Source organism: Schistocerca cancellata, chromosome 1 (assembly GCF_023864275.1).
Source record: "Schistocerca cancellata isolate TAMUIC-IGC-003103 chromosome 1, iqSchCanc2.1, whole genome shotgun sequence".
Classification (NCBI taxonomy): Eukaryota; Metazoa; Arthropoda; class Insecta; order Orthoptera; family Acrididae; genus Schistocerca; species Schistocerca cancellata.
In genome coordinates, this window is record NC_064626.1 from 522,212,460 (window position 1) to 522,240,107 (window position 27,648).

At 44.1% G+C, this 27,648-nt stretch overlaps 1 protein-coding gene across 1 annotated transcript in view; it reads right to left on the minus strand.

The window, feature by feature from the left end:
- LOC126187869 (uncharacterized) overlaps positions 1 to 27,648 on the minus strand; it is a 1,070,755-nt gene that overhangs the window by 39,061 nt on the left and 1,004,046 nt on the right. Inside the window, exons 4-5 of the mRNA XM_049929241.1 lie at positions 729 to 1,161; positions 334 to 473 (exon numbers count right to left, since the gene is read on the minus strand). Coding sequence (XP_049785198.1) covers positions 334 to 473; positions 729 to 1,161 — 573 coding nt within the window. The remainder of the gene's footprint in view (positions 1 to 333; positions 474 to 728; positions 1,162 to 27,648) is intronic.

The following is a 27,648-nucleotide window of genomic DNA, read 5'->3' on the forward strand; positions in this document are numbered from 1 at the left end:
TTTCTTTCAGGGCACTTTGGTTAATTTTATGCTAGTATTATTTTAATTTCTTACGTTGGTAAAAGTGTGCGGCCTTCATTAGGCACACTGTTTGTCATAATGTCTCATATATCATGATGTGCGTGTGTAATGGTGCAATAAATGGATGATTGTTATTTCTGTTTTGGCGCCCTTTATGCCTCCTTTCTTCTCCCAATTGGTACGCTATCCTTGTACTTGTGTTGGTTTCCTTGTCTTGTGAAATCGGATGAATCGTTTTAAGACACGCTGTACTTGGTGAAGTACAGGACGGCCCCTCTGAAAATTGAACACGTAAAGGAGGACGAGACTGACCTTTGTGAGGAAGGCGTCGACGTCCTGGATGTCGTAGCCGAAGCGCGAGTGCCGGGAGCGCAGCGGCTTGTGCGAGGCGCGCGACTGCCGCCTGTGCCTGTGCTGCATCAGCGACGGCTCGGAGCGCGCACGCCCCGGAGCTGCAGGCCCGGCCGCGTGCGCGTGCGCGTGCGAGTGGCCGTGGCCGTGGCCGTGAGCGTGCGCGCCGTACGGCAGGAGCGCTGCCGCGGGCGTCGGCGGCGTAGAGGCGGCGTCGGGGGCCGGCGGCGACGCGGTCAGCCCTGGCGGCTGTGGCGGCGGCGGCTGCTGCTGCTGCTGGTGGTGGTGGTGGTGGTGGTTGTGCTGGTGGTGGTGCTGGTTGGCGGCGGGACTGCCGTGCGCGGCGACGGGCGAGCGCGGCGGCCGCTCTGGGCAGGTGGCCGCCACGGCCACCCCCGGCGCCGCGTGCCTGCCGCCCCCGACGCCGCCGCCGCCGCTGCCGCCGCCGCTCCGCAGAACCCAGGTGAGCGAGATGCGAGGCCGCGAAGGCCTCTGGCCCATGTCCTCCGGCGGCTGCGCCTGCGGCTGCGGCCGTGGCGGCGGCGGCGCGCTCAGCTGCGCCTCCCCTGCCCCAGCTTCGCCCCCGCAGCCCCCGGCCTCCTCTTGCCCGCCGCCCTCCTCCTCTTCTTCCTCTTCGTCGCCGTCGTTGCCACCGCTGCCGCCCCCGCCGCCGTCTCTTCCGTCGTCGGTGTCTCCTCCCTCCTCGTCACTGCTATTGTCGGTACTGCTACTGCTACTGCCGACTCCTCCTCCACTACCGCAAGGCCCGACAACGTCCGGAACGCCATCCTGTCGACACAACCAGTGGAACAATTGATATACAGAAATTCTGCTAAGTTCCTCAATTCTCAACGAACCTTTCACTTTTCTGCAGAACAGCTAAAATGCCGACCTTGTCAGGATATGATATTATCACTAATATGTACAAGAAAGATCGGGAGAATGAGGACAGGCAAAAGTTAGTAGAGATTCGTGCTGCTGTAAAAAGAGCGATGCGCGAAGCATTCAACCACTGCCACTGTCATATCTTAGCAAAAGATCTTGCTCAAAACCCAAGGAAATTCTGGTCTTACGCAAAATCAGTAAGCGGGTCGAAGGCTTCCATCCAGTCGCTCACTGATAGTCTGGCCTGGCAACGGAAGACAGCAAAACGAAAGCTGAAATTTGAAACTTAGCATTTGAGAAATCTTTCACGCAGAAGGATCGTACAAACATACCGCCGTTTGAGTCTCGTACACATTCCCGTATGGAGGATATAGTGATAGACATCCCTGGGGTTGTGAAGCAGCTGAATGAGTTGAAAATAAATAAATCGCCAGGTCCTGATGGGATTCCAATTCGGTTTTACAGAGAGTACTCTACTGCTGTGGCTCCTTACTTAGCTCGCGAATTTCTTGCCCTACGTAAAGTCCCGAGCGACTGGAAAAAAGCACAGGTGGCGCCTGTATATAAGAAGGGTAGAAGGACGGATCCTCAAAATTACAGACCAATATCCTTAACATCGGTTTGTTGCAGGATTCTCGAACATATTCTCAGTTCGAATATAATCAATTTCCTTGAGACAGGGAAGTTGCTGTCCATGCATCAGCACGGCTTTAGAAAGCATCGCTCCTGCAAAACGCAACTCACCCTTTTTTCATACGATATCTTGCGAACCATGGATGAAGGGCATCTGACGGATGCCATATTCCTTGACTTCCGGAAAGCGTTTGACTCGGTGCGCCACTGCAGACTCCTAAGGTACGAGCGTATGCGATTGCTTCCCAAGTATGTGAGTGGCTCGAAGACTTCTTAAGTAATAGAATCCAGTACGTTGTCCTCGATGGAGAGTGTTCATCGGAGGTGAGGGTATCATCTGGAGTGTCCCAGGGAAGTGTGATAGGTCCGCTGTTGTTTTCTATCTACATAAATGATCTTTTGGATGGGGTGGATAGCAGTGTGCGGCTGTTTGCTGATGATGCTGTGGTGTACGAGAAGGTGTCGTCGTTGAGTGACTGTAGGAGGACACAAGATGACTTGTACAGGATTTGTGATTGGTGTAAAGAATGGCAGCTAACTCTAGATATAGATACATGTAAATTAATGCAGATGAATAGGAAAAAGAATCCTATAATGTTTGAATACTCCATTAGTAGGGTAGCGCTTGACACAGTCACGTCGATTAAATATTTGGGCGTAACATTGCAGAACGATATGAAGTGCGACAAGCATGTAATGGCAGTTGTGGGGAAGGCGGATAGTCGTCTTGGGTTCATTGCTAGAATTTTGGGAAGATGTGGTTCATCTGTAAAGGAGACCGCTTATAAAACACTAATACGACATATTCTTGAGTACTGCTCGAACGTTTGGGATCCTAATCAGGTCGGATTGAGGGAGGACATAGAAGCAATTCAGAGGCGGGCTGCTAGATTTGTTACTGGTAGGTTCGATTATCACGCGTTCTGTTTGGGAGTGGAACAGGGAGAGAAGATGCTAGTTGTAGTACGAGGTACCCTCCGCCACGCACCGTATGGTGGATTGCGGAGTATGTATGTAGATGTAGATGTATACAAGGGGCATTCAATAAGTTATGCAAAACTTTTTTTTCTGAAAGCAGGTTGGTTTTACTCAGGGTTCCAATATACCACATTATGCACTACTCTTCTGGCGACGCCGGCCGGTGTGGCCGAGCGGTTCTAGGCGCTTCAGTGCGGAACCGCGTGACCGCTACGGTCGCAGGTTCGAATCCTGCCTCGGGCATGGATTTGTGTCATGTCCTTAGGCTAGTTAGGTTTAGGTAGTTCTAGGGGATTGATGACCTCAGATGTTAACTCCCATAGTGCTTTCAGCCATTTGAACCATTTCTTCTGGTTACAAAACCTTGTTTTTCAACGTAATTTCCGTTCAATGCGATGATCTTCGCGACCTTACTGGGAGAATGTGTATGCCCACGTGGTACCACTCTACTGATCGACGTCGGATCCAACGTCTTGCTGCCTCAATAACCTCCTCATCATCAACGTATTTCTTCCCGCAGAGTCCATTCTTCATTGGGACGCAAGGTGAAAGTTAGAAGGCGCAAGATAAAGGCTAAATGACGGACAAAGAAGAACATTGCATTGAAGTTTTCTGAGCTGCTCTCGGCTGTGCAGACTTGTCAGATGTCCAGTTGGGCAGAGAGGTGTTTCACTGTGATGCATCGTTCACCTCAGATGAGAGTTTCCACACGTTTCAACACTCCAGGAGTCTGAAATATTACTGTATCTCATTGCTACCGATCAGAACCCCTCAGAGAGCATTAAAGATAAACACCAGTCCTAATTGCCTGATTGTAAAGTGACCTGTTTCCAAATTACTTACAAAAATAACCACTATTTCAGTATACATATAATTCGAAAATGATGCTTTGCTGATTAACATTGTTCTTATGTGAAAAACACAATATAAATGTGAAATTAATACTGTAACTAATCGAAAGAAATGTGGCACATGGTTAGGATGTACCAGTAAACCTATCATAATAAAATTACTACAGCAAATTAAATAGAACATATAAATAAAGCATGTTAATTGAATCTCCGATATATGTTAACACTAAAATTCAGGCACTGGTTGATTTGTTATAAACAAATTTAGAAATATAATTGTCACCTGTAACATAATTAGTCAGAAAATGTTATATTAACTCGTAACTATGTTGAAAATAGGTTCACCTTGTTCAGCACTGTGATTGTAAATTTTTAGCAAAGTGTATCTCATATTCGGTTTAACTTTTAATTGTGATTTTACATAAAATTGTAATTTTCATTGTCTGTAATTGTTAACAAAAGTATAAATAGAGGTCACGCAGGCGCCTTGGGGCACTCGTTTTTTGGCTAGGGTTGCGAGCAAATGTATTGTAGGCTCACTCGTTTGTTGATTGTTGTGAACTCTGTGTCGTTTGATGTCAACTTTGGGTACATGTGATGTAACCGGTACAGTTCACCGGGCTCGGACACCAGAGTCCTGGAAATATATTGGTGTTAGAACTGCACTGTACTTTGGGATTTATTTGGGAGTCTTCCGCAATCCTTTTCATATGCTGCACAGCGACGAGACGAATCCAGGAATTTTACAACACCCCGAGAACTAAACAACTTTCACTGTTGGTAGAACTGACGTGAAAACAACAGCACATCGACTGGGCATTTCACTCAAAAGTCAAAACATTTGCAACGCGGAGGTGGGAAAATGCAAACATCTCAAGTCACAGCTGTGTGCCATCAGCCGGCACGTGGGGGATCGGACAGATTTACGAGACCTTGCTGCGCGACACCTCGCTCAATGACTCAACGTGCTTTTGTTCACGGCCAAATTTCCATAGACATCCTGCAAGCGCTTATAAAGATGCAGACAACATTGTAGGTACGGCAACCACAGCTACGAGTAGTCATCTTGGGTATTAATAAATCGCATCAGCTGTATTTAGCCCTTTATTTCTAGAACACCACCAGTTTCGTGACATTAAAAGCCACATCCTCAGGTGAGCATATAACTAAGACAGCAGAGCTAAAAAGCTCGCAACTTTGTACGCAGCATTCGTTGTCCGTCAGAACAAAATACCGCTAAAAGAAGGTATGTCACAGAATGAAACAGCCGTATTCCAGTGTGGTGGCCGGCCGAAGTGGCCGTGCGGTTAAAGGCGCTGCAGTCTGGAACCGCAAGACCGCTACGGTCGCAGGTTCGAATCCTGCCTCGGGCATGGACGTTTGTGATGTCCTTAGGTTAGTTAGGTTTAACTAGTTCTAAGTTCTAGGGGACTAATGACCTCAGCAGTTGAGTCCCATAGTGCTCAGAGCCATTTGAACCATTTTGAACCAGTGTGGTGGAGGACACAGTACGCGGCCGCGCCCCTGTTCGCGACTGCATATAGACCGGAGAAGCGGACTGATCCACCATATTGGAATGCGGCTTTTTTCATTCCATGGCATACCTTCTTTTAGCGGTGTTTTGTTCTGGCGAGCAACGAATGTTGGTTACAAAGTTCCGAGCTTTAGCTCTACTGGTTTAGCCATATGCTCATCTGAAGATGTGGCTTTTTGTGCTACGAAATCGGTAGTGATCCAATAATAAACGACTAAATAGAGCTGAAGTCGTTTATTAATACCCAAGATGCTTATGAATATCTATAATGCTCTGGTCTTCTGTCGAAAGAAACTCAAATGGTTCAAATGGCTCTAAGTACTATGGGACTTAACATCTGAGGTCATCAGTCTCCTAGACTTAGAACTACTTAAACCTAACTAACCTAAGGACATCACAAACATCCATGCCCGAGGCAGGATTGGAACTTGCGACCGTAGCAGCGGCGCGGTACCTGACTGAAGCGTCTAGAACCGCTCGGCCACATCAGCCGGCTAAAAGAAACTGAGCCAGCGCTCTACTTGGACAGGTGCCGTGTTGAAGGCTATGCATAGCGCCCTCACGGACCGAGCGGAAATATTTCAGGATGTCCTGCTAGAAATTCCGCACTTTTTCAACCGAAATTGGGAGAGAAAAAATGTGTTACATCACTTATTGAACGCCACACGTAAATTCCCAATAGGTAATTTTTTTCTGCAAAACAACCAAAGTGGCAATCGCATCAGGAGCTGGTGTATCTCAATATTATACACATTAATTCAGCTACGTTTCGCAATTCCCAACGGACCTGCCCTTCCCACTTACTGGATAACAGGCGTAGCGCCTGTATCAGGAGCTGGTCTGTTGCCAGTATACATAAATTTAACTAAGTCCCTCAAATCCCAATGGGCCATCCACTTATCTGCAAAACGACAAAGAAACGACCGTATCAGGAATTAGGATATCTCCAAACAGCACGTATCAGTCGACGCAGTCTCTTATGTCTCTCCATGCTCTGCCTCAGATGGGATAGAACTTTGATAAGTTTCTGGTGCTTTGAACGTGACTTTAGACTTATAACAATGAAGACGTCATCACCACTTATCACAAAGCTCTGTCTCAGATGTCACGTAAGTTTGATAATGTTTTTACGGTAAATTAACTTGGAACTATACTACCTGGTCAGAAAAAGAATTAGCAAGAACTGGAGTCGGAAACGAAATGAAACAAGAACTTATCAATAAATTCCCACTTATTAGAATGAGCTTTCACCTCTTTTGACCTTGATGCATGCACGAATTCGATTACGGAGGGTGACATAAAGCCTATGTCCGCTCCGATAGCTGAGTCGTCAGCGTGACGGATTGCCATCCTACGGGCCCGGGTTCGATTCCCGGCTGTTGTCGGAGATTTTCTCCGCTCAGGGACTGGGTGTTGTGTTGTCTTCATCATCATTTCATCCTCATCCGGCACACAGGTCGCCCAATGTGGCGTCGAATGTAATAAGACCTGCACCAAGGCGGCCGGACCTGACCCGCAAGGGGCCTGCAGGCCAGTGACGCCAAACGCTCATTTCCATTTCCATAAAGCTTATACATCCTCTCCTGCATAACCGCTGTAAATGGTCCTTGATATCTGGATACTGGCACTGCAACGACCTTTCTGTCTGAGATGGTTCCATACGTGTTCTAACGGAGACAGTCTGGGCACTTTGATGGACACAAGAGTACCATAACATCGCAGTTATATCAATTTTTCAGTCTCCACAAGCTGTGATCTGAAGCCGCACCTGATGGCTCTCCGCATCATGAAGCCAACAGTGACATCACTGTGAGTTTCCAAAACATTCGACTAATGGGATCTGTTCTCGGCTCGCCGCCTACTCGCCCACGGTGGTCATCCGATGCAGTGTAGAAGTGCGATAAATCGATGAACACCATGCGACGCCATTCGTCATAGCCCATGCTTCCCAATCACGGCATCACTACAAATGCAGCCGTTTGATGAACATTTTTTCAGGCAACTGTTAACATCTTCGATATACTTGGAAAAATGCATGATGAACACAGTGCTGTCTTGTAAATTATTTATTCATAACCAGTTTGGATGATAGACCATCTTCATAGTGGAAAATACGGCATGGATGTCATGTGATGTTGTCAGGCCTTCAGCCAGCGACAGCAGGTGACAGTCAGGTTACTATCGCACCACCATCCGCCGCGTATCCAACAACGTCTTCATTAGTCATCGGGGCCCTTTTCGAAGCGGCACTCACGACTGAAGAAAATTCTATACCAGCCAATGAGATCGAAGACGTGTCTGGAGATCCACTGGTGGACCACCAATCTGACTGTCGCCCGCCATATGATCCTACAATCAGAGTGATGGTCTGGGATGCAATTTCTTTTTATAGCAGGACCCCTTTGGTTGTCATCTGCGGCGCCCTTACACCACACTGATTTCGGAGATATTCTACGCCCCGTTTTGTTGCCCTTCATGGTAAGAGATCCTGGGCTGACATTTTAGCAAGATAATGTCCGCCCGCACACAGCGCGAGTTTCTGGCTAGCTTCCTGCTTGCCAAACCCTACCTTGTCCAGCGAGGTCGCCGGATCTCTCCCCAGTTGGGAAGGTTTGGAGCATTATGAGCAGCCGGCCGCTGTGGCCGAGCGGTTCTAGGCGCTTCAGTGCGGAACCGCGCTGCTGCTACGGTCGCAGATTCGAATCCTGCCTCGGGCACGGATGTGTGTGATGTCCTTAGGTTAGTTAGGTTTAAGTAGTTCTAAGTGTAGGGGACTGATGACCTCAGACGTTAAGTCCCATAGTGCTCAGAGCCATTTGAACCATTATGAGCAAGGCTCTACATCCATCACAGGATTTTGAATATCTAACGTGCCAATTGGACAGTGTTTTGCTTGACATCCATCAGGAGGCCATGCAACAATGCCAAGTTGAATAACTGTTTGCATAAGGACCAGAGGTGGACCAACGCCTTATTGACTTGCTCAAATTGTGAACCTCTTTCTGTTAAATCAATTACCCAGTTTATCTGTACACGTACATCATATCTACCGATTTCCGTCCCATTCGGATAATTCCTTCGTAGTGTGTCTTTTTCTTTTTTTAATTGTCTTAGAGTGCATATTGGTTGACTCTTACAGGAACATATACGCTTGGAACTTTAACAATAGACCACAGCATGATGCACAACACCATTCTGGTAGCGTCTGTCCGGGGGTTTATAGATTCATTTGAATCTATAATACAAAATGTGCTGCTCCTCTTTGGATCTACTCTGTCTTCAATCAACCCTATGTGGTACTGATCGTAGACCCACGAGCAATATTCAAGTAGTGGTCGGATGAGTGTTTTGTAAGCTACCTCCTACGTTGATGGGCTTCATTTACTGAGGGTTCTTCCAATGTATGTCAGCCTGGCATCTGCCCTACTCCTGGACATTTAGCGTGTTCAGTGATTGCTGTGCAATCGTGTAATCACACAACAATGACCGGTGGTAGTAGCTGATAGCAGAGGCCTGCTTCTTCGCTGTGGTGACACTAACATGCTGGGACTAGTGAGGCTAAGGGGTTGAAGTAAATATGTAACATAAAGAACATCCAACAATGGAAAAAGTAATGCAATGTAGCTTACATTGTCTACGCTGTAATCATAGTAGAATTGTATAGCTGTAACATAATCCAGTTTGGGCACAAGGCAAAAGGCTTTATTGGAACAAGTAAATCGAATATAAGGATTTAAACAGGATGAGAAGGGAAACTGGCCCTGAAATTGTTGAAGGAACTACTGCGGAAATTATCTAAATGTTTTACGAAACCACAGGGAAAGTAAAACATGCTAGCCAGTATTACTATTACTTCTACACACACGTACTTTTTACACGCTTGCGGTATTAACGGTTCTTATTATGACAATGTACTACTTAAAGGATAGCTTCCGACCATGATTATGAATTTTCATGTAAGTAAAGTTCGTATGGTCCGGTCTTGACGGTTGTATGATGTCTCTGTACCAGTTTGTATTGTACGATTGCTGTCTAGCAACTGTCAAGCAACATATGCTACGATCAACTTCGTTTGGTTTTCTTTCCAAATGTCCTGAGCTTCACGCATAATTTCTTTCTGTTTCCGGACTTATGAGTTCATGAGTACCTTCACTGGTTCGAACTCCTTAGAGGCTGGTTGAAAAGGTCCGCGAGCAAAGTTTCGCCTTGTAAACAAAAATATTCTGCAGCTTCAGACGAATTATGGAATAAAGTGAGAGGAACGTAAGGTACTCTGTTAATTGTAAGTCCAGGTGTGGCACGTTGCTGGGTGACTGCAGTCGCAGTGACAAATGCTATGCATTTTTCATTCTTTGGTGTACTTCTTCAAACACTGAATACTATTTTGTTTCCCGCTCATTTTCTTAATGGAAATGTCTCGAAGATGAACTGTCTTTATGAATACCTGTTACACAGCACACCTTACAATAATTCTTCACGCCAACGGCTGTCAAGGCACTATGTAGCCGAATGTTCCAGACTTAATGCCACGTCTAATACGCAACCTCATGACTCGTCTGGAATGGATGTGCTAGTCGCCTCAAATTTCTAACCACACACAGTCCACTGCAGACAGTGCGTTGTTACCAGGGTGTGTAACCCAAAAAAAATTCGGAATTTTGATAATGTCGTTCCAAGTACATGGTGAGGTAACGCGCCACTGGCTGTTGGTGCACTAACATATGAGCAGCCAACCCATTCTTTTATGTTAGATGCGCAAACGTTTGACATTTAATTTCAAATAACTGCTGTTTATTTCAGGGGAAACTAAAGAGTTTAAAAAATATAAAATAAAATTATTGTTTATTTGCATGGCCGTTTACCTGTGTAACATTTATACATCAGTTATTATCGCTCTTTCTCGTCTTAAGGTTAGTGAAATTTAAGTGTTTTTCACCAGATGCGTTTTGCTGTTATCTGCAAAACATCTCCAGTGGTCGTTCTGGAAATATGCCATGCATAATGTGATTCTACATGTTACTATTTGTAGATTAAAAACATTTTTCTTTATAAATTTGGCGTGAATTTTCCCTTACGCCATTTCTTCCTCCTGTTTACAAGTAGCGAAGTCCACTGATTTTTCCCTTGATGTTAGCGGAGATTGAAGTCGAGAAAAACCTGCTTGCACGTTCTCCTCTTACAGTTTTTAGGCTTCTACGAATAAATTTTTTCTTTTGCTGCATCTGTCTTTTTCTACACTTCGCTTTTGTGAACTCCACAAAAATTACCGTACGAATAGTAATGTAGTTTCACATGTTCTGCACTCAGCACAGTGTTTTTGTGCGTTCATTTGTTTTTCGTATAGGCTGTGAGTGTTGGCAACCTTGGAAACACAATTAGTGTGTGTGTGTGTGTGTGTGTGTGTGTGTGTGTGAGAGAGAGAGAGAGAGAGAGAGAGAGAGAGGGTGAGAGAGAGAGGGTTTCATAAAATCTGAAAAGCGCGAAAAATGAATCTTAACCAGGTTTCTTCTGACTTCAATTTCCGCTAATATCGAGGGTAAAAGCAATGGACTATATAACATGTATTAGGTATGTGTACCAAATAAGGCCCACCTAACGTTTAGGAATTTCGTATTCAGTATGTGTAAGTAATAAGATTCCGAGATTATACGTGCATCATCCTACAACTATATTCAGTTCAAAAATAAATGAACATAGAAAGTTTATTTAATTTGTATCATCACTTTAAAGAAAATGTTTAACTTTTGCAAGTGGGCCTTGTTAGGAGACCTTGTTCCTTATATGGCCCGTAACCACATCTTGTTCGTATTAACATTCTGGGGCCTGTAAATGGCAGGAAAACTGTTTGAATACAGTGCAAGAGTTGTAATGTAATTTTATTTTAGAAATAAGTGGAGTGAGATGACACATAGGTTTTTATAATTACTTGTTTTTACAAATACGTCATACAGAACTGTTGGTACCTACTGCTTATTAACTATTCAGACTATTAAATTTAATCAGTTATCAGAATTGTTCTGACAGCAGTAAGTTTCCTTATCGTAATAGTAGCAATACTTCTAATCATTACATTTTCAATTCGCTCATTTGAATCATTTTTTTACAGGTGAGGCACAGGAAATTTCGCAGTGTGTCTTTGGGTGTCAACCCTACACAATCGTCATGCACATATTTCATACATTTTTTGCAAAGGCTCATTTCGAATATCCTGTCTTCACAGCACACGTGAAAATCACAGCCAACCTCTTGCAACACTTTCTTAGAGGCAGCGCTGCCGCTTGCTTCAGCGGGGTCTTTATTTTTGCATTTTTTCTTCTGAATATTCTTCACTGACAGTGAAATTTTTTGCAGCGCGTATCTTCCTTAGACCCAGTGCTTTCGTTGGTGCCATTTTTCTTTCGATTCTGCGTGTACAGTGCCTTACATATGACTTGCGCCTTGTAATTTAATGCCTTCTTCCGCGGTGTTTTTTTTTTCTTCAGCTTTGGGGCTTGCAAAATTTCCTTGAAAGAACAATCGAGATCTTCAGCTGCGTCATTATCTTCAAGACTGAAGTCACTTGAACTATCCTTTACCGAATATGCCTCGCTTTTTGATGAACTGGTATCAATGGACTGGCGTCTCTTTTTTCGGGAAGTCTATTAATTGCTCTATTTTATTCTCTTTCATGTGTTGACCAGTACCGCTGAATTTCGTCATCCCACTAAGACTCAAACGGCTTGAAAACCGATTTATCCATAGGTTGCAGCATATGTGTTGTGTTGCTGGGCAAGCAGTCTGATATTGTGCTCTACAGCAACGTCGCAAATTTCAGGGTCCAAATGTGACGATCCTCCATCAAATATCAAAATAACACCTTTTGCAGGTTTGTATTTGGCAAAATGATGGATCCATTTGATGAATGTCGCAGTATTCATAGAGCCCTCACCTGTCATTTCTACTGCTGTCCCAGTTGGCAAATAGTCTTTTTCATTCTAGCTTGCTTCGCTTTCGTTTGAAACGTATCATAGGACTAATAACCTGTCCAATTGCATTCCCACATGAGACAATGGTAACATTTTCACCATGTTCTGGGGCAACAAAATGCAAGCGTTTCTCACCTTCCTTCGCTGAAACTTCAGGAGACTTGTAGAGTGAGAGTCGACATCTCTGTTCCTCCATATAACAGATAAGGTGGGGTTTGTCAAATAACTCCAATACGGACAAGACCGTTTTCAGTTTTTAAAATGATCATTTACAGTAATCTTGTTTAGCTTTGCAGCTCTTCCTGTATTAAAATGTTGCGCCTTCCTTCTTGCAATGTCTGGGTGTCTTTATAGGAAGAGCTTGAGCAACTTGCGTCCAGCCAATCTCTTTGTCTCATGAAAAGGATTCTGCACACTATTCTTTTCACAATGCACATATACACATTTTCTGAGCACTTTTGTTCAAATTGGATACCCAACTTCAGCGAGTCGAAAAATCCTTTGACAAAGTTCTCTTTCCTGACCTTTGTCCAAACAAGTTTTTCGTCCCAAACTTTTGGTTGTTAGTCGATAAATTATGTGATTGCATAACGTACGTCGGTGAATCCTGTGTGTTTTTGAAGCGGCTCTGACAGGCATCCCTTCAGTAACAGCTTCCATAGCTCGTTTTAAATTATTTGCATCCCATTGTGTTCATTTTTTCTGTGGCTCCATCTAAAAACAAACATTTCCAGTAAGCCTGACGTTCCTGAATTAGGTCTGTAAAACTGTGATTATATGTTATTTTAAAGTACTGTACTTTAATTATTGCTACTGAAAATTATTGATATAAATGTAGAATGCCCTGTCACAAAGATTATCAAGAAGGAATTTAAAATGTTTTCTTTTGACATTTCTTGCAACGACCAGCTTATACCTTAGCTCAGTAAAAATGTATAAAATAATTTAGATTTGATTTAGAGGTAGTAAATACGTGTTACATGAGGTTTCCCAGGAGACGCTAAAATTGAATATGCATTGTCGTTATGCACAGCTCTGTACGACAGGGTGCCTAATAAGGCCCGGCCAGGCCTTGTTTAGAGCGCCACTGATGGGCCTTACTGGGAACAACCAATTTAAAACGCGTGTGCGTTTATTGTTTAAAAAGAAACATTATTGGGAAGATAATGCCACTATCTAAATACAGCACAATTTTCAGTTCATAAATACATGTTTACTAGTAAAAATGTTCCCTTTTTTTCCCTTTTTAAAAGCAGTTGATTTATCCACTACTGGCTTGCTAGGCCTATCGCAGCTTCACCAGAGCCCCGTTAGCCGTCACGTTTCAGGGTTCCCATAGAGCCTTCTCAGCTACCGTAGCGGTCCTGGGGCACACGAAGTCCCCGCTGTACATCGCCCCTATAGGCAGTCCCCTACTTTGTGCCGTTGCCCATCTCCCACGACTTGGACGAGGGGTTGGACTTATGGGAGCTTATTTGGAGCAAGGAGGTGCCACAGAAATCCAAGGGAATTATATACCGAACCTACTTTGTCCCCATATTGGCATACGGAAGTGAGACATGGGTAATGCACAAAAGCGACAAAAGTAGAATACAGGCTAGCGAAATGAAGTTCCAGAGGAGCAGGTTGGGTGTAACAAGACGAGACAGATTGCGAAATGAGTATGTGAGGGAAAGACTAAAGGAGGAACCAGTACAGGACAGGATAGAAAAATCAAGACTGCAGTGGTATGGACACATGAAGAGAATGGATGAGGGAAGAATTCCTAAGAGGATGTTTGATCTGCAACTGGAGGGGAAGAGGCCCAGAGGAAGACCAAGAGATAGATGGGTGAAGGGAGTGAAGGAATGTGTGACGAGAAGAGGAGAGAACTGGACGAAGGTGGAAGAGGGGGAATGGTGGAAAGACAGAACACGATGGAGAGGCTTGTGTTCCCGACAGACCCAGCCAGTGGCTGGAAACTGTCCAAGATGATGATGATGACTAGTAAAAATGCTTCATAACCGAAACGATTGCATTACATGTAACGTGCCGTGAAAATAAGAAGCAGCCCTCCTTCGTTGAACGCCGTAGCACAACTGAAAGTAAAATGGCCGGGACGAGAGCGGGTGCGGAAATAGTTGTTGCCTTGGCCACTAGATGTCACAAACTATCAACATTTAGCGCGGTTTTCAAACTTTCTATGCTGGACTAGATTAGATTAGATTTACTATCATTCCAATTGATCCATAGTGAGGAGGTCCTCCAGGATGTGGAACATGTCAGAAAAACAATAACACATGACAAATATTTACAACTGTTTACAACTGAAACAAATAAGCTGATGTACCTTCCACAGGTCCCAAGTAGAATGATAGTCATGTTTTTAATGAACACTATATGAAAGAATCATTTTACAAACAGTAATGCACGGAATTTAAAATAAAAAAGGATTTTTTTATTTATGAAGTAATAAACATGTAATAGAAGTACTACAATACTTACTTACAATGAACACATTACTGCACTGAAATGGTGCCGCAGTTAGATTGTACTTACACACACACACACACACACACACACACACACACACACACACACACTGGGAAATGAGAGTGGGCCTTATTAGGAACCGAGCCTTATTTGGTACATGTACCTTACTAGAGGGAAGAACATCGTGAGTAAATTGTACGCAAACTTATAAAGAAAAACTGTTTTTAATCTACAAGTAGTAACATGTAGAATCATATTATGTATGGCATATTTCCAGAACGACCACTAGAGATGCTTCGTAAATAAAAACGAAGCGCTTCTGGTGAAAAACACTAACTGCAATATGCTGAAGACGAGAAGAACGAGAATAATTGATAAAATTACTGTGCTCTCTTAACAATTATCATTATATTACTGATATATGGCAAAGTGTGACGTTAATATTTATTCTATACTGATGTACCACGGATCTACTTATCGCAATTTCGAGCTAACAGCTACGAATAAAAAACATATTGAGGAGAAAAATTTTAACTTTCTGTCATCAATCTGTATTTTCAGGCTGATTGACGAAAATATTTGTCTATTTACATACAGTACCCACTTACAGTAGGGGACAGTGTTGTGTCTTGAGGATAGTAGAGCTAGGAACACGCAATGTTTTCTGGTCAGTACTTCAGTCTAGTGACTCATTTTAGAATCACAATAAGGAATGTGAACTAGAGACCGCCATAACCAATTTCCTCAATTTTCTGAAGTTTTTGTTATTGTTGGACATGAGGTTGGTTTTGCGCACCATTTGCAATATTTTGCGCTCTGAGAATTTAAGTGCTGTATAATGTTTCATATCTGTTGTAATATCCACGACACTATGTTCTAGCCACAAGATGTTGAAATGAACTAAGCGTACAAACTTCAACAAATATTATCGATACTACGTATAAAAGAACTGTATCGTGTAAAAATGACGATAATTATTTCATCATTTCTGTAATAATTTAATTTATGTGTGAACTAAAACTATTATCAGAGAACTACAGTCATAGACAATGACGATTATGATCTTTTTTTGTTATCTGTGATAATTGTGGTTCAGTTGTTCTCCCTGTGCTAACCGATGAACTGTTCAGACGTGAGACGTGTGAGGCCTGTAAAGACAAAACCTGTAAATATATATATTGTTAATTATTATTTGAAAAATAGAGTCGCTATTGTCTAGACGTGGATCTGTATTTATTTCAATTGTAATCCCATCTAATTAATGTTTTTAAGTGTTAATTTTCAGCTCCGCAATTAGGAGCGCAGCCATTAGCGCTATTAACTTACAGCGGAATTAACTAGTAGCTGGTATAAAAAATATGCCGGTATTTATCATTGAAAATGATTTTAAATTCTAAAGAATAGAGATAAAAGGCTTACAGAGTTTTATCAAATTGACTATCGTCTGTCTGCCGCCATCTTAGCAAAAATATCTCCGCGGCAGTTTTGAATCGAGAATTTTAACAAACATTAAATGTTGTTAGATATAAATGAAGGAAATAAATGTGCACCGGTGATCCCGAATCTACTTCAAAAGACAGAATTCAACTTAGATTGAATATTTAAAAATAGTGTTCACAGCACGTTACGTACTATTAATTTCTTATTTGCTAATGTATGAAGCCTAATTATTTTTGACGATTTACATGAAATATTTTAATAGGAGAAATACGTCAGTGTTGTGCGCGGGTAGTATTTTGTGACTAAATGTTGCTTTTGCTAGAGAAAAGTGCTTCCATCTTAAGTAACAGTTGTGTAAAATCTGATAAATGATATGCAACTTAGTGCTACTCACACGACTTAACAGACAATATTTCTACGCAATGTAAAGTGGAGATTTCTTTAGCAGAGTGACAAATAGTAGCCGGGATAATCATTTTTGAGATTAAACGAATTGTTTCGCTGACAATAGGTAACTGGTTTTATATTTTTTTGATCTACCTGAAATATCATTCATACGTAATTAAAGTCACGAAATACTATAAACCGGTTCCGCCACACTGTTTCGAATATATTGCTAATTCTTCAGGTACAGATTATTATGGTGAGTAAAATCTGCACTACTATATAAAGTCATAGTTTAATATTGTCACCAAAAATCTTGTTAAGTTATTGACAGATTTACTTCAATATATATAATTAATATAGGGTGGTCCATTGATAGTGACCGGGCCAAATATCTCACGAAATAAGCATCAAACGAAAAAACTACAAAGAACGAATCTCGTCTAGCGTGAAGGGGGAAACGTTGTCTGCAAAAATCTAGAAACATTCTTGACCAATTTACTTCAGATTTCTGCACAATAATAATCATTCAGACGGACATAGGCTAAACCTTTTTTAAAACAACACAATTTTCTGGTAAAACTGTTTGGGAGAAATAAATGCTGTGACAATATTTCTTGTAGTCAATTTTTATCTACGATATCAAGGCACTTAAACCATCAGACAAATTTTTTGTCCTATATAGACATATCAAAAAAGTTTTGTATCACCCCGGTTCCCAGAACTCCTGAAGATAGACGTTGACTGTGGATATTGTATCACAGACACAGTCCCGTTGACTGTTCAGAGCTGTCACTACACCCGCCAAAAGATGTAAATAACAATGCATGAGCAGTGCCTATTAGACAGAGGGGGTCCGACAGCCGATCCGTTCCAGCCAGTCCACCAGGAAGGAGGTACACAGCTCGTGTTGTCCGTAGTTCAACCATGCCTAAAAGGTCAGTGCCGCGATTCGATCGCGTCCGCATTGTTACTATGTGCCAGGAAGGGCTCTCAACAAGGGAAGTGTCCAGGCGTCTCGGAGTGAACCAAAGCGATGTTGTTCCGACATGGAGCAGATAGAGAGAGACAGGAACTGCCGATTACATGCCTCGCTCAGGACGACCAAGGGCTACTACTGGAGTGGATGACCGCTTTCTGCTGATTACGGGTCGGAGGAACCCTGACAGCAACGCCACCATGTTGAATAATGCTTTTAGTGCAGGCGTTGCAGTCTGGAACCGCGCGACCGCTGCGGTCGCAGGTTCGAATCCTGCTGCGGGCATGGATGTGTGTGATGTCCTTAGTTTAGTTAGGTTTAAGTAGTTCTAAGTTCTAGGGGACTGATGACCTCAGATGTTAAGTCCCACAGTGCTCAGAGCCATTTGAATAAACTTTCTTGAGACTGAGAAGCTTATGTCCACGAATCAGCATGGTTTTAGAAAGCATCGCTCATGCGATACTCAGCTTGCCTTTTTGCCACATTATATACTGCGAATTACTGATGAAAGCCAGCAAGCAGATTCCGTACCTCTAGAAATCCGGAAAGTATTTGACATGGTGCCCCATTACAAAAATGGTTCAAATGGTTCTGAGCACTATGGGACTTAACATGTGAGGTCATCAGTCCCCTAGAACTTAGAAATACTTAAACCTAGCTAACCTAAGGACATCACACACATCCATGCCCAAGGCAGGATTCGAACCTGCGACCGTAGCTGTTAGCGGTTCCAGACTGAACCGCCTAGAACCGCTCGGCCACACCGGCCGGCACCCCATTGCAGGTTTTTAACGAAGTACGAGCATATGGAATTAGTTCACAGATATGTGAGTGGCTCGAAGACTTCTTAAGTAATAGAACCCAGTATATTGTCCTCGACGGCGAGTGTTCATCAGAGACAAGGGTATCGTCAGCAGTGCTGCTTGGAAGTGTGATAGGACCGCTGATGTTCTCCACATACGAAAATGATTTGGGTGGGCAACAATCAGCGGTTGTTCGCTGATGGTGCTGTGGTGTGCGATAAGGTGTCGTAGTCGAGTGACTGCAGGAGGATACTAGACAACTTAGACAAAATTTCCAGTTGGTGTGATGAATGACAACTACCTCTAAATGTGTAAAAATGTAAGTTAATGCGGATGAATAGGAAGAACAAATGTATAATGTCCGGATACAGTATTACTAGTGTCCTGCTCGACACAGTCAAGTCGTTTAAATGCTTGGGCGTAGCGTTGTAAAGCGAAATGAAATGGAACGATCGTGTCAGAACTTTGGTGGGGAAGGCGAATGGTCGACTTCGGCTTATTGGGAGAATTTTAGCAAAGAGTGGTTCATGTGTAAAGGAGACCTGGTATAGGACGCTGGTGCTACCTATTCTTGAGTCTGCTCGAGTGATTGGGATCCGTACAAGGTCGGATCGAAGAAAGACATCGAAGTAGTTTTGTCATCGGTAGGTTAGAACAACACGTAAGTGTTACGGAGATATTTCGGGAACTGAAATGGGAATCCTTGAAAGGAAGGCGAAGTTATTTTCGAGGGACACAATTGGGAAAATTTAGAGAACCGACATTTGGAGCTGACTGCCTAACGATCCTACTGCCACCAACGTACATTGCGCGTAGGGACCACGAAGATTAGACACGAGAAATTAGGGCTCATACGGAGGCATGTAGATAGCCGTTCTTCTCTCGCTCTATTTGCGAGTAGAACATGACTAGTAGTGATACAGTGCACCCTCCGCCACGAACTGTACGGCGGCTTGCAGAGTATCTATTTAGATGTAGATGTATATAGGAAATTGCCCCTAAAAGGTAGGAGAATTAGTAATGACCAACAGTAGGAGGAAGAAGAAGGCAATGGAAACTATGTGTATTGTAATGGGTGGATCAAATACGCTGCCGGAAAAAAATTAGGACATCTTTTTAGAGGTTTCCAATTCACGCGAGATTTATTCTTGCAACGGTGCATGGAGTACGTGAAATCATTACATTTCCAGATCAATAGCAGAGTTGGTTCTGAGGTACCGGGTGTCGACCCGTGCTGAATCATACATATTAGTACGTGGTATAGCCACCACGGGCGGTAATGCAGGCGCTGACTCTGTCATCCAGTTGATTTTACAGATGGCGAATACACTCCCGAGTTGCGTTACGTCATGCTTGCTCGACCTGCTCATGTAGTTGTGTAAGATTTGTTGGCTGACGAGTCACACAGGTCACTTCTTGTCCCACCATGTCCCACATTTGCTTGAATGGAGAGAAGTGCAGAGACTGTGCTGGCCAGCAAAGTTGCTGCACGTCTTGCAGAGGCCGTTGTGTTTCATGGGCAGTCTTTGGGTAAGCATTATCCTGCTGGAATAAGGCATCACCTTCCTGTTGCAAGAACGGTAAAACAACGGGTCTAACAACATTCTGCATCTACCGAGCGTCCCCTCCAGAAGCACCCCAGGTCATAAGACCTGAGGTGAACATGTGTCTTTTACGAATGCACTCGTCGGGAGAACGCTCACCAGATCGCGCAAACGACCATCACCTCCGTGCAGGCAGAATTTAATTTCATAGCTGAAGACGACGGCACACCATTCCATCTTCCAAGTGATCCTCTGATGCCACCAGTCGAGCCGTGCACGTCGATGCCGTGGCGTGAGTGGAAGACGGGCTAGAGGTGTGTGTGCCCGTACTCCCATTGCAAATAGCCGGTTCGCAATAGTTCGTGGTGAAACGTCTGGGCTCACAAGCCTTGTTATGTGTGCTGTGATAGCTGTACTATCTGTGACTGATGCCCTTACAATACGACGATCCTGTACTGAACAGACGTCCAGAATCACTTATGTGGGTGTGAGAATGTTCACGTGACCACTGATACCAGCATCGTTCCACAACTGATGCAGCTTCTCCGACTTGTGTGGCAGTTCTCCAAAAGGACTATCCCGCCACTCGGAAGGCCACAATTTGACCCCCTCAAACCCGCACAGATGGCTGTAGGAAGCACGAGTGCGTCTCTGTGGCGTAGTTGCCTGCTTGCTTCACACGTTTGCACCACACTGAGCCTTCTGGCTGTGAACATTTCTTCTTAAGGGGTAGACACAGATGACAAGCTGGTAGCTATGCCATTACGCTATCTGTTGTAGGACGACGTTGAAACCATTATCAGTGCATTTACTGTACCCCAGTTGGCATGCCGTCATTGGATCAAAATCGACGTCGTCTTTCCAGGTTTACTAATCTTTTCCCGGTAGTGTAAACGAGGAGACAGCCACTTTAATGTCGGTGTGTCAGTGTTGTGGGTACGTTGTAAGCCGGTGTGAGAAGAGGCTCGCCTTACTTGAAGAGAGACTTGGAGAAACACAACAGCCCTTTGTGAAAAGGTGGAAGGTATGCGGCACGGTCAATTTCCGTCGACAGGATGGCTCTACAGCTCTCATAGTGCCATGGGCAACGGTCCTTCTACCTTGTGCACTCAGAATACTGGAGTTGAAATTGGAAGCAATGAATCACAGACAGGCATTTAAATTCTGTATGTTCTTTTTACTACAAAGAATAATTAAAAGTATTCGTGAGATGTGGACAAAGAGTGTCTGGCTCCCACGAAATCATCTATAGAGATTAATTATTTTTCCAATCTGCAGTTCATATAAAATGGTATTAAGACTGATGTAGAGCTTGAGGGAGGTACGGGTCCGTGATTTGATGGCACAGACACTCGTGGTGCAAACCAGTCTGGGAGGAACTGCTGGAAAACTTAATTTGATCCAGGGATATCCCTAGTGGCGGACGTGCAAGACTTCGCCATCGACACGCGTGACCTGACGGACAGCTTTAAGTATAGTGATACACAACAGTGGTGAGATGTTCCTTCATTGGCTCTGATTTTCCCTATCCAGGGAGGCTTCGCGGCGTAGCCGTTTCAGCGTAAATAATTAGCGTAAGATTTAACGTCTGCTTCCTAAAGCCAAATCAACATTGTGTTGTAAATGGGACACGACTATTGTAATGAAGTCCAGTCTTATCTTAATTCTTTTTATTTCGGGATCCAGTGACGACCTTGGGGTTTTATTAGTTCCTACTGATGTTGTTGCACATGCTGTACACAGAGTATTGTGTGTACCCATTGTACAACAGGGCACAGATGTGAGAATGTATAATCAAAGCAGATCTCAGCGCGCTAGATTCCCTAAGTCACGGAATCTGCACACATTCGCACAATGCAGCTACCGAATTTCGAACCATTAACGCCACACATAAATTATACCTTCAGAAGTGTCAATACCAAACAAAATCCTGACAGGGTCGCCAGTGGTCATATTTCGAACAGTTTCTTCGATTTTAAGTTCTGTATCTTTTGCATATTGGGTCCGTCTGTAATTAGAAGTTCTGTATAGTGCTTTTTCCATTTCGTTAAACGATTGAAGTTGGTCTACTGCTTTGTTTAGTGGTGTTTCCTTCATACCCATAATTTTCCTCCACATTTCTGTAGTTCGTGATCCATCTATTAAGCTCTCGATTCGAATACATGCAAATATAATACCAAGAAGAAAACATTGTCTGTACTAATTTCTGGTGAATTGCAGTTTGATATAGGTAGGGCCAAAATGCACAGCTTTAAAGCTATTTGAAAATCTACAGATGTAAAATACCACATAGAAAAACATTGTTTTCAAATACAGATTTAGATTTTTTTCTCCTTAGTAAATCTCTTCTTTAACAGAGATAGTGAGCTGAAAACTTTTGAATTCTCAGAATGTAGCCTTAAACATACATTTTTAATGTGTGCAACTTTTGTTCTGTTGATACATATCACATTAAAATGCGCATCGTGAATGTCGTAAACTAACTTAGGGCATTAAGAAATAGAATTCATTCAAGTGGTCGCACTTGGGACGATCCAATTTCACTACCAAATAGACATTGTGATGTATGCCTCGAAGAATCAATAAAGAAACTTCACAGAAGAAACAGTTGCTTCAAATATGAATACTCTGCTAACGCTTAAGAAGATCAAATGCATATATTTAAAGGAGTGAAGACGAATCTACATGTTAACCACACTGCATATTACAAATCAATATGTCCTGGAACTGAAACACTGTTGCAATACCCGCAATTTCACACTCTGAACGAAATTGTAGGCACGTCGAGATCGAGGGTTCGAAGTCGGCACTTACTGCGAAGTTCGCCATGAATCATCGGCGACGCCGGTGTACATCCATCATAAATAAGTCTAACCTGTCAGGCGACCCGGGCGGCTGGCTCCATGCCCGAAAGCAAATAACAGCTTTTAGGCCTACGTAAAACTTGTTATTACCGACGCTCCGTTCGGCTATCGTCGTGTTCCGATGTGCTATTAATATTAAAATTTACGACCCCAAGCTGAACGCTCGTAAGGAAATTACTGTTTGATAGTTTTTTTCTCAGGCTCGAGCCGTTATTCCAGCCCACACTGAACGCCGAGATGTTCCGCTACATGCTAGGTCCATAAAATGCACATTAAATAGGTCAGTTAGCTGGACAAGCAACACGGTTTTGAATGTTATGCGTACAGGAAATCTTAGGCAAGGGGCAACCGCACGAAAAGTAACGCCATGTGTCATAAATTAACCAGAGAAAACAACGGAATGTTTTATAGATGGGAGAGAGCGGACATGCGTCGACATGGAGATCGTTGAGTCAAGACATTATTCGAAATGGATAAGGAAGGCATCGACCATGGCTTTCTGAAAAAACCACCTCGGTATTCCTCTGAAATGATCAAAGAAAACCACGTTAAACCTACAGCAAGTCGGCCAGACAGAGGTTTGAGATCTGCCCTTCGGAATGCGTAATTTGAGTCTTCGCTGCCACGCCACCTACTTCAGTACCTGTTACGTCACAGTTGTTGTCTTTATTTGCAATCCATGCATTTCTCACTCTCTCTGACGGTCATAAAGTTCTACACATCTAGCATTCTAACAAAATTCTCAGCTTGTAAGCTGGATCTGGATTTATGTATTTAGGTATGGACAAACACAAGGTATTTTTATAAGCTAGCAAACCCGGCAATACTTCGCAGTTGCTAAATACGCCTTCGAACTAGATACACATTCTAATCTTCCCTTCCACCCCCTCCCTCTGTTCAACGTCTCCTCCCTCTATCTCACTCCATCTCCTCCTCCCCCTCCCTATGTCCATTTCCTCATCCCACTCTTTGTCAATATCATCACCCCCCCCCGCCATGTTTATTGTTAATTGTTATTGTACTCGAAACCCAGATTGCGAAATGAAGTCGCTTAAAATGAATGGCTAAATCGGTGCCGGCCGCTGTGGCAGAGCGGTTCTAGGTGCTTTAGACCGGAACCGAGCTGCTGCTACGGTCGCAGGTTCGAGTGCTGCCGCGGGCATGGATGTGTGTGATGTCCTTAGGTTAGTTAGGTTTAACTAGTTCTAAGCCTAGGGGACTAATGACCTCAGATATTAAGTCCCATAGTGCTTAGAGCCATTTGAATATTTTGAAGTTAAATCGGTTCGGTTCGTTGGCATCCGAGATGTGGAGGATGCCCTGTCGGCGGCGATAGAGAGCACTGGGTACACCCGACTGCAAATTGTTGCTCATGTCGGCACCAATGACTCCTGCCGTCTGGGTTCAGAGGTCGTCCTCAGTTCATATAGACGGTTGGCGGAGTTGGTGAAGCCGGAAAGCCTCGCTCGCGGGGTGGAATCAGAGCTAACAATTTGTAGTATCGTTCCCAGAACCGATCGCGGTCCTCTGGTTTGGAGTCGAGTGGAAGGCTTAAACCAGAGGCTCAGACGATTCTGCGGAGATCTGGGGAGCAAATTTCTCGACCTCCGCTATCGGATGGAAAAATGTAGGGTCCCCCTGAATAGGTCAGGCGTGCACTACACGCAGGAAGCGGCTACAAGGGTAGCGGAGTACGTGTGGAGTGCACATGTGGGTTTTTTAGGTTAGAGAATTCCCTCCCTAGGCCCGACAAGACGCCTCCTGAGACGCGGCAAGGTAGGGGTAGGCAAAATGCAACAGGGAATAACAATATTAATGTGCTAATAGTAAACTGCAGGAGCGTCTATAGAAAGGTCCCAGAACTGCTCTCATTAATAAACGGTCACAATACACACATAGTACTAGGGGCAGGAAGTTGGCTGAAACCAGATGTAAACAGTAATGAAATTCTAAACTCAGATTGGAATGTATATCGCTGAGACAGGCTGGACAGTGAAGGGGGAGGCGTGTTTATAGCGATAAGAAGTGCAATAGTATCGAAGGAAATTGATGGAGATCCGAAATGTGAAATAATTTGGGTGAAAGTCACGGTCAGTGTCTTCGTAACTGCCGTCTGCTTCACGTCTGCTGTGCAGCGAGCTACCTTAATTTAAGTATTAACTGTATTTTTCTTACTTGTCACTTCTTCTTCCGTGTGTATTTGCTTTTAGGAAGCTTTAATTGTCGGGTGCTATTAATAGTGTTCCATAGATTTCGTGTTTGTTTTGAATACAGTCAGAGAGAGTCCCTTTAGTCAGCCATAGTGCCAGTAGTGTCAGTGTCGTCGTAACTGCTGTTCGCTTCACGTCTACTGTGCAGCGAGCTATCATAATTTAAGTATTAACTGTATTTTTCTTACTTGTCACTTCTTCTTCTGTGTGTTTTTGCTTTTAGGAAGCTTTAATTGTCGAGTGCTATTAATAGTTCCATAGATTTCCTGTTTGTTTTGAATACAGTCAGAGAGAGTCCCTTTAGTCAACCATAGTGCCAGTAGTGCTAGTGTTTGTTTTCAATACAGTCCAGAGACAGGTAGTGCTATTTTCATTGTTTTCTACAAGAAGTGGCTAGCAACCACAGTTTAGTGAATAAGCAGCCGCCTTTAGTGAATTAGCAGTCTAGTTAAAGGTTGATTAAATCTCTTCAGTAAATTGATTCCTTAGGATGGATAGGATGTGTGACTGCTGTGTACGGACGCAGGAGGAGCTGGCCACTGTTCGCGAACAGCTGAGCGTGTTGATGGCCGCGGTCAGCCGTCTTCAGGCTGCTGCCTCGGAGTGTAGCGGCAGTGGGGAGTCTGGTGCGTCGCAAGGTACACCCCAGGTGTTACATGCTTCACCCACTGTCCCTGCTGTCGAGACATCTTCGCGGGTACTGGGCGCGGTTGGGCCACCCTCTCCCCAAGGGGAGTGGCGGGTTCAGCGGCGTTCGCGGCGCACGAGGCGGAGGGTCAATGTGGAGGCTGGCCGTGTGGCATCGCCCGTTCTGCCTGTGAGTGGACATGTGGCTGCTCCTTCAGCAAGGTCCGAGCAGGCACATGGGGGGAGGGGTTTATTAGTTATTGGGAGCTCCAACGTTAGGCGGGTGATGGAGCCCCTTAAGGAAATAGCGGGAAGGTCGGGGAAGAAGGCCAGTGGTCACTCTGTCTGCTTGCCGGGGGGTCTCATCCGAGATGTGGAGGAGGCCCTACCGGCGGCGATAGAGAGCACTGGGTGCACCCGACTGCAAATTGTTGCTCATGTCGGCACCAATGACTCCTGCCGTCTGGGTTCAGAGGTCATCCTCAGTTCGTACAGGCGGTTGGCGGAATTGGTGAAGGCGGAAAGCCTCGCTCGCGGGGTGAAATCAGAGCTAACTATTTGTAGTATCGTTCCCAGAACCGATCGCGGTCCTCTGGTTTGGAGTCGAGTGGAAGGCTTAAACCAGAGGCTCAGACGATTCTGCGGAGATCTGGGGTGCAAATTTCTCGACCTCCGCTACCGGGTGGAGAAATGTAGGGTCCCCCTGAATAGGTCAGGCGTGCACTACACGCCGGAAGCGGCTACAAGGGTAGCGGAGTACGTGTGGAGTGCACATGGGGTTTTTTTAGGTTAGAGAATTCCCTCCTTAGGCCCGACAAGACGCCTCCTGAGACGCGGCAAGATAGGAGTAGGCAAAATGCAACAGGGAATAACAATATTAATGTGCTAATAGTAAACTGCAGGAGCGTCTACAGAAAGGTCCCAGAACTGCTCTCATTAATAAACGGTCACAACGCCCATATAGTACTAGGGACAGAAAGTTGGCTGAAACCAGACGTAAACAGTAACGAAATCCTAAACTCAGATTGGAATGTATACCGCAGAGACAGGCTGGACAGTGAAGGGGGAGGCGTGTTTATAGCGATAAGAAGTGCAATAGTATCGAAGGAAATTGACTGAGATCCGAAATGTGAAATGATTTGGGTGAAGGTCACGGTTAAAGCAGGCTCAGACATGGTAATTGGATGTCTCTATAGGCCCCCTGGCTCAGCAGCTGTTGTGGCTGAGCACCTGAAGGATAATTTGGAAAATATTTCGAGTAGATTTCCCCACCATGTTATAGTTCTGGGTGGAGATTTTAATTTGCCGGATATAGACTGGGAGACTCAGACGTTCATAACGGGCGGCAGGGACAAAGAATCCAGTGAAATTTTTTTAAGTGCCTTATCTGAAAACTACCTTGAGCAGTTAAACAGAGAACCGACTCGTGGCGATAACATATTAGACCTTCTGGTGACAAACAGACCCGAACTATTTGAAAAAGTTAACGCAGAACAGGGAATCAGCGATCATAAAGCGGTTACGGCATCGATGATTTCAGCCTTAAATAGGAATATTAAAAAGGGTAGGAAGATTTTTCTGTTTAGCAAAAGTGACAAACAGCAGATTTCAGAGTACCTGATGGCTCAACACAAAAGTTTTATCTCAAGTACAGATAGTGTTGAGGATCAGTGGACAAAGTTCAAAACCATCGTACAATATGTGTTAGATGAGTATGTGCCAAGCAAGATCGTAGGAGATGGAAAAGAACCACCGTGGTACAACAATCGAGTTAGAAAACTGCTGCGGAAGCAAAGGGAACTTCACAGCAAACATAAACATGGCCAAAGCCTTGCAGACAAACAAAAATTACGCGAAGCGAAATGTAGTGTGAGGAGGGCTATGCGAGAGGCGTTCAATGAATTCGAAAGTAAAGTTCTGTGTACTGACTTGGCAGAAAATCCTAAGAAATTTTGGTCCTATGTCTAAGCGGTAGGTGGATCAAAACAAAATGTCCAGACACTCTGTAACCAAAATGGTACTGAAACAGAGGATGACAAACTAAAGGCCGAAATACTAAATGTCTTTTTCCAAAACTGTTTCACAGAGGAAGACTGCACTATAGTTC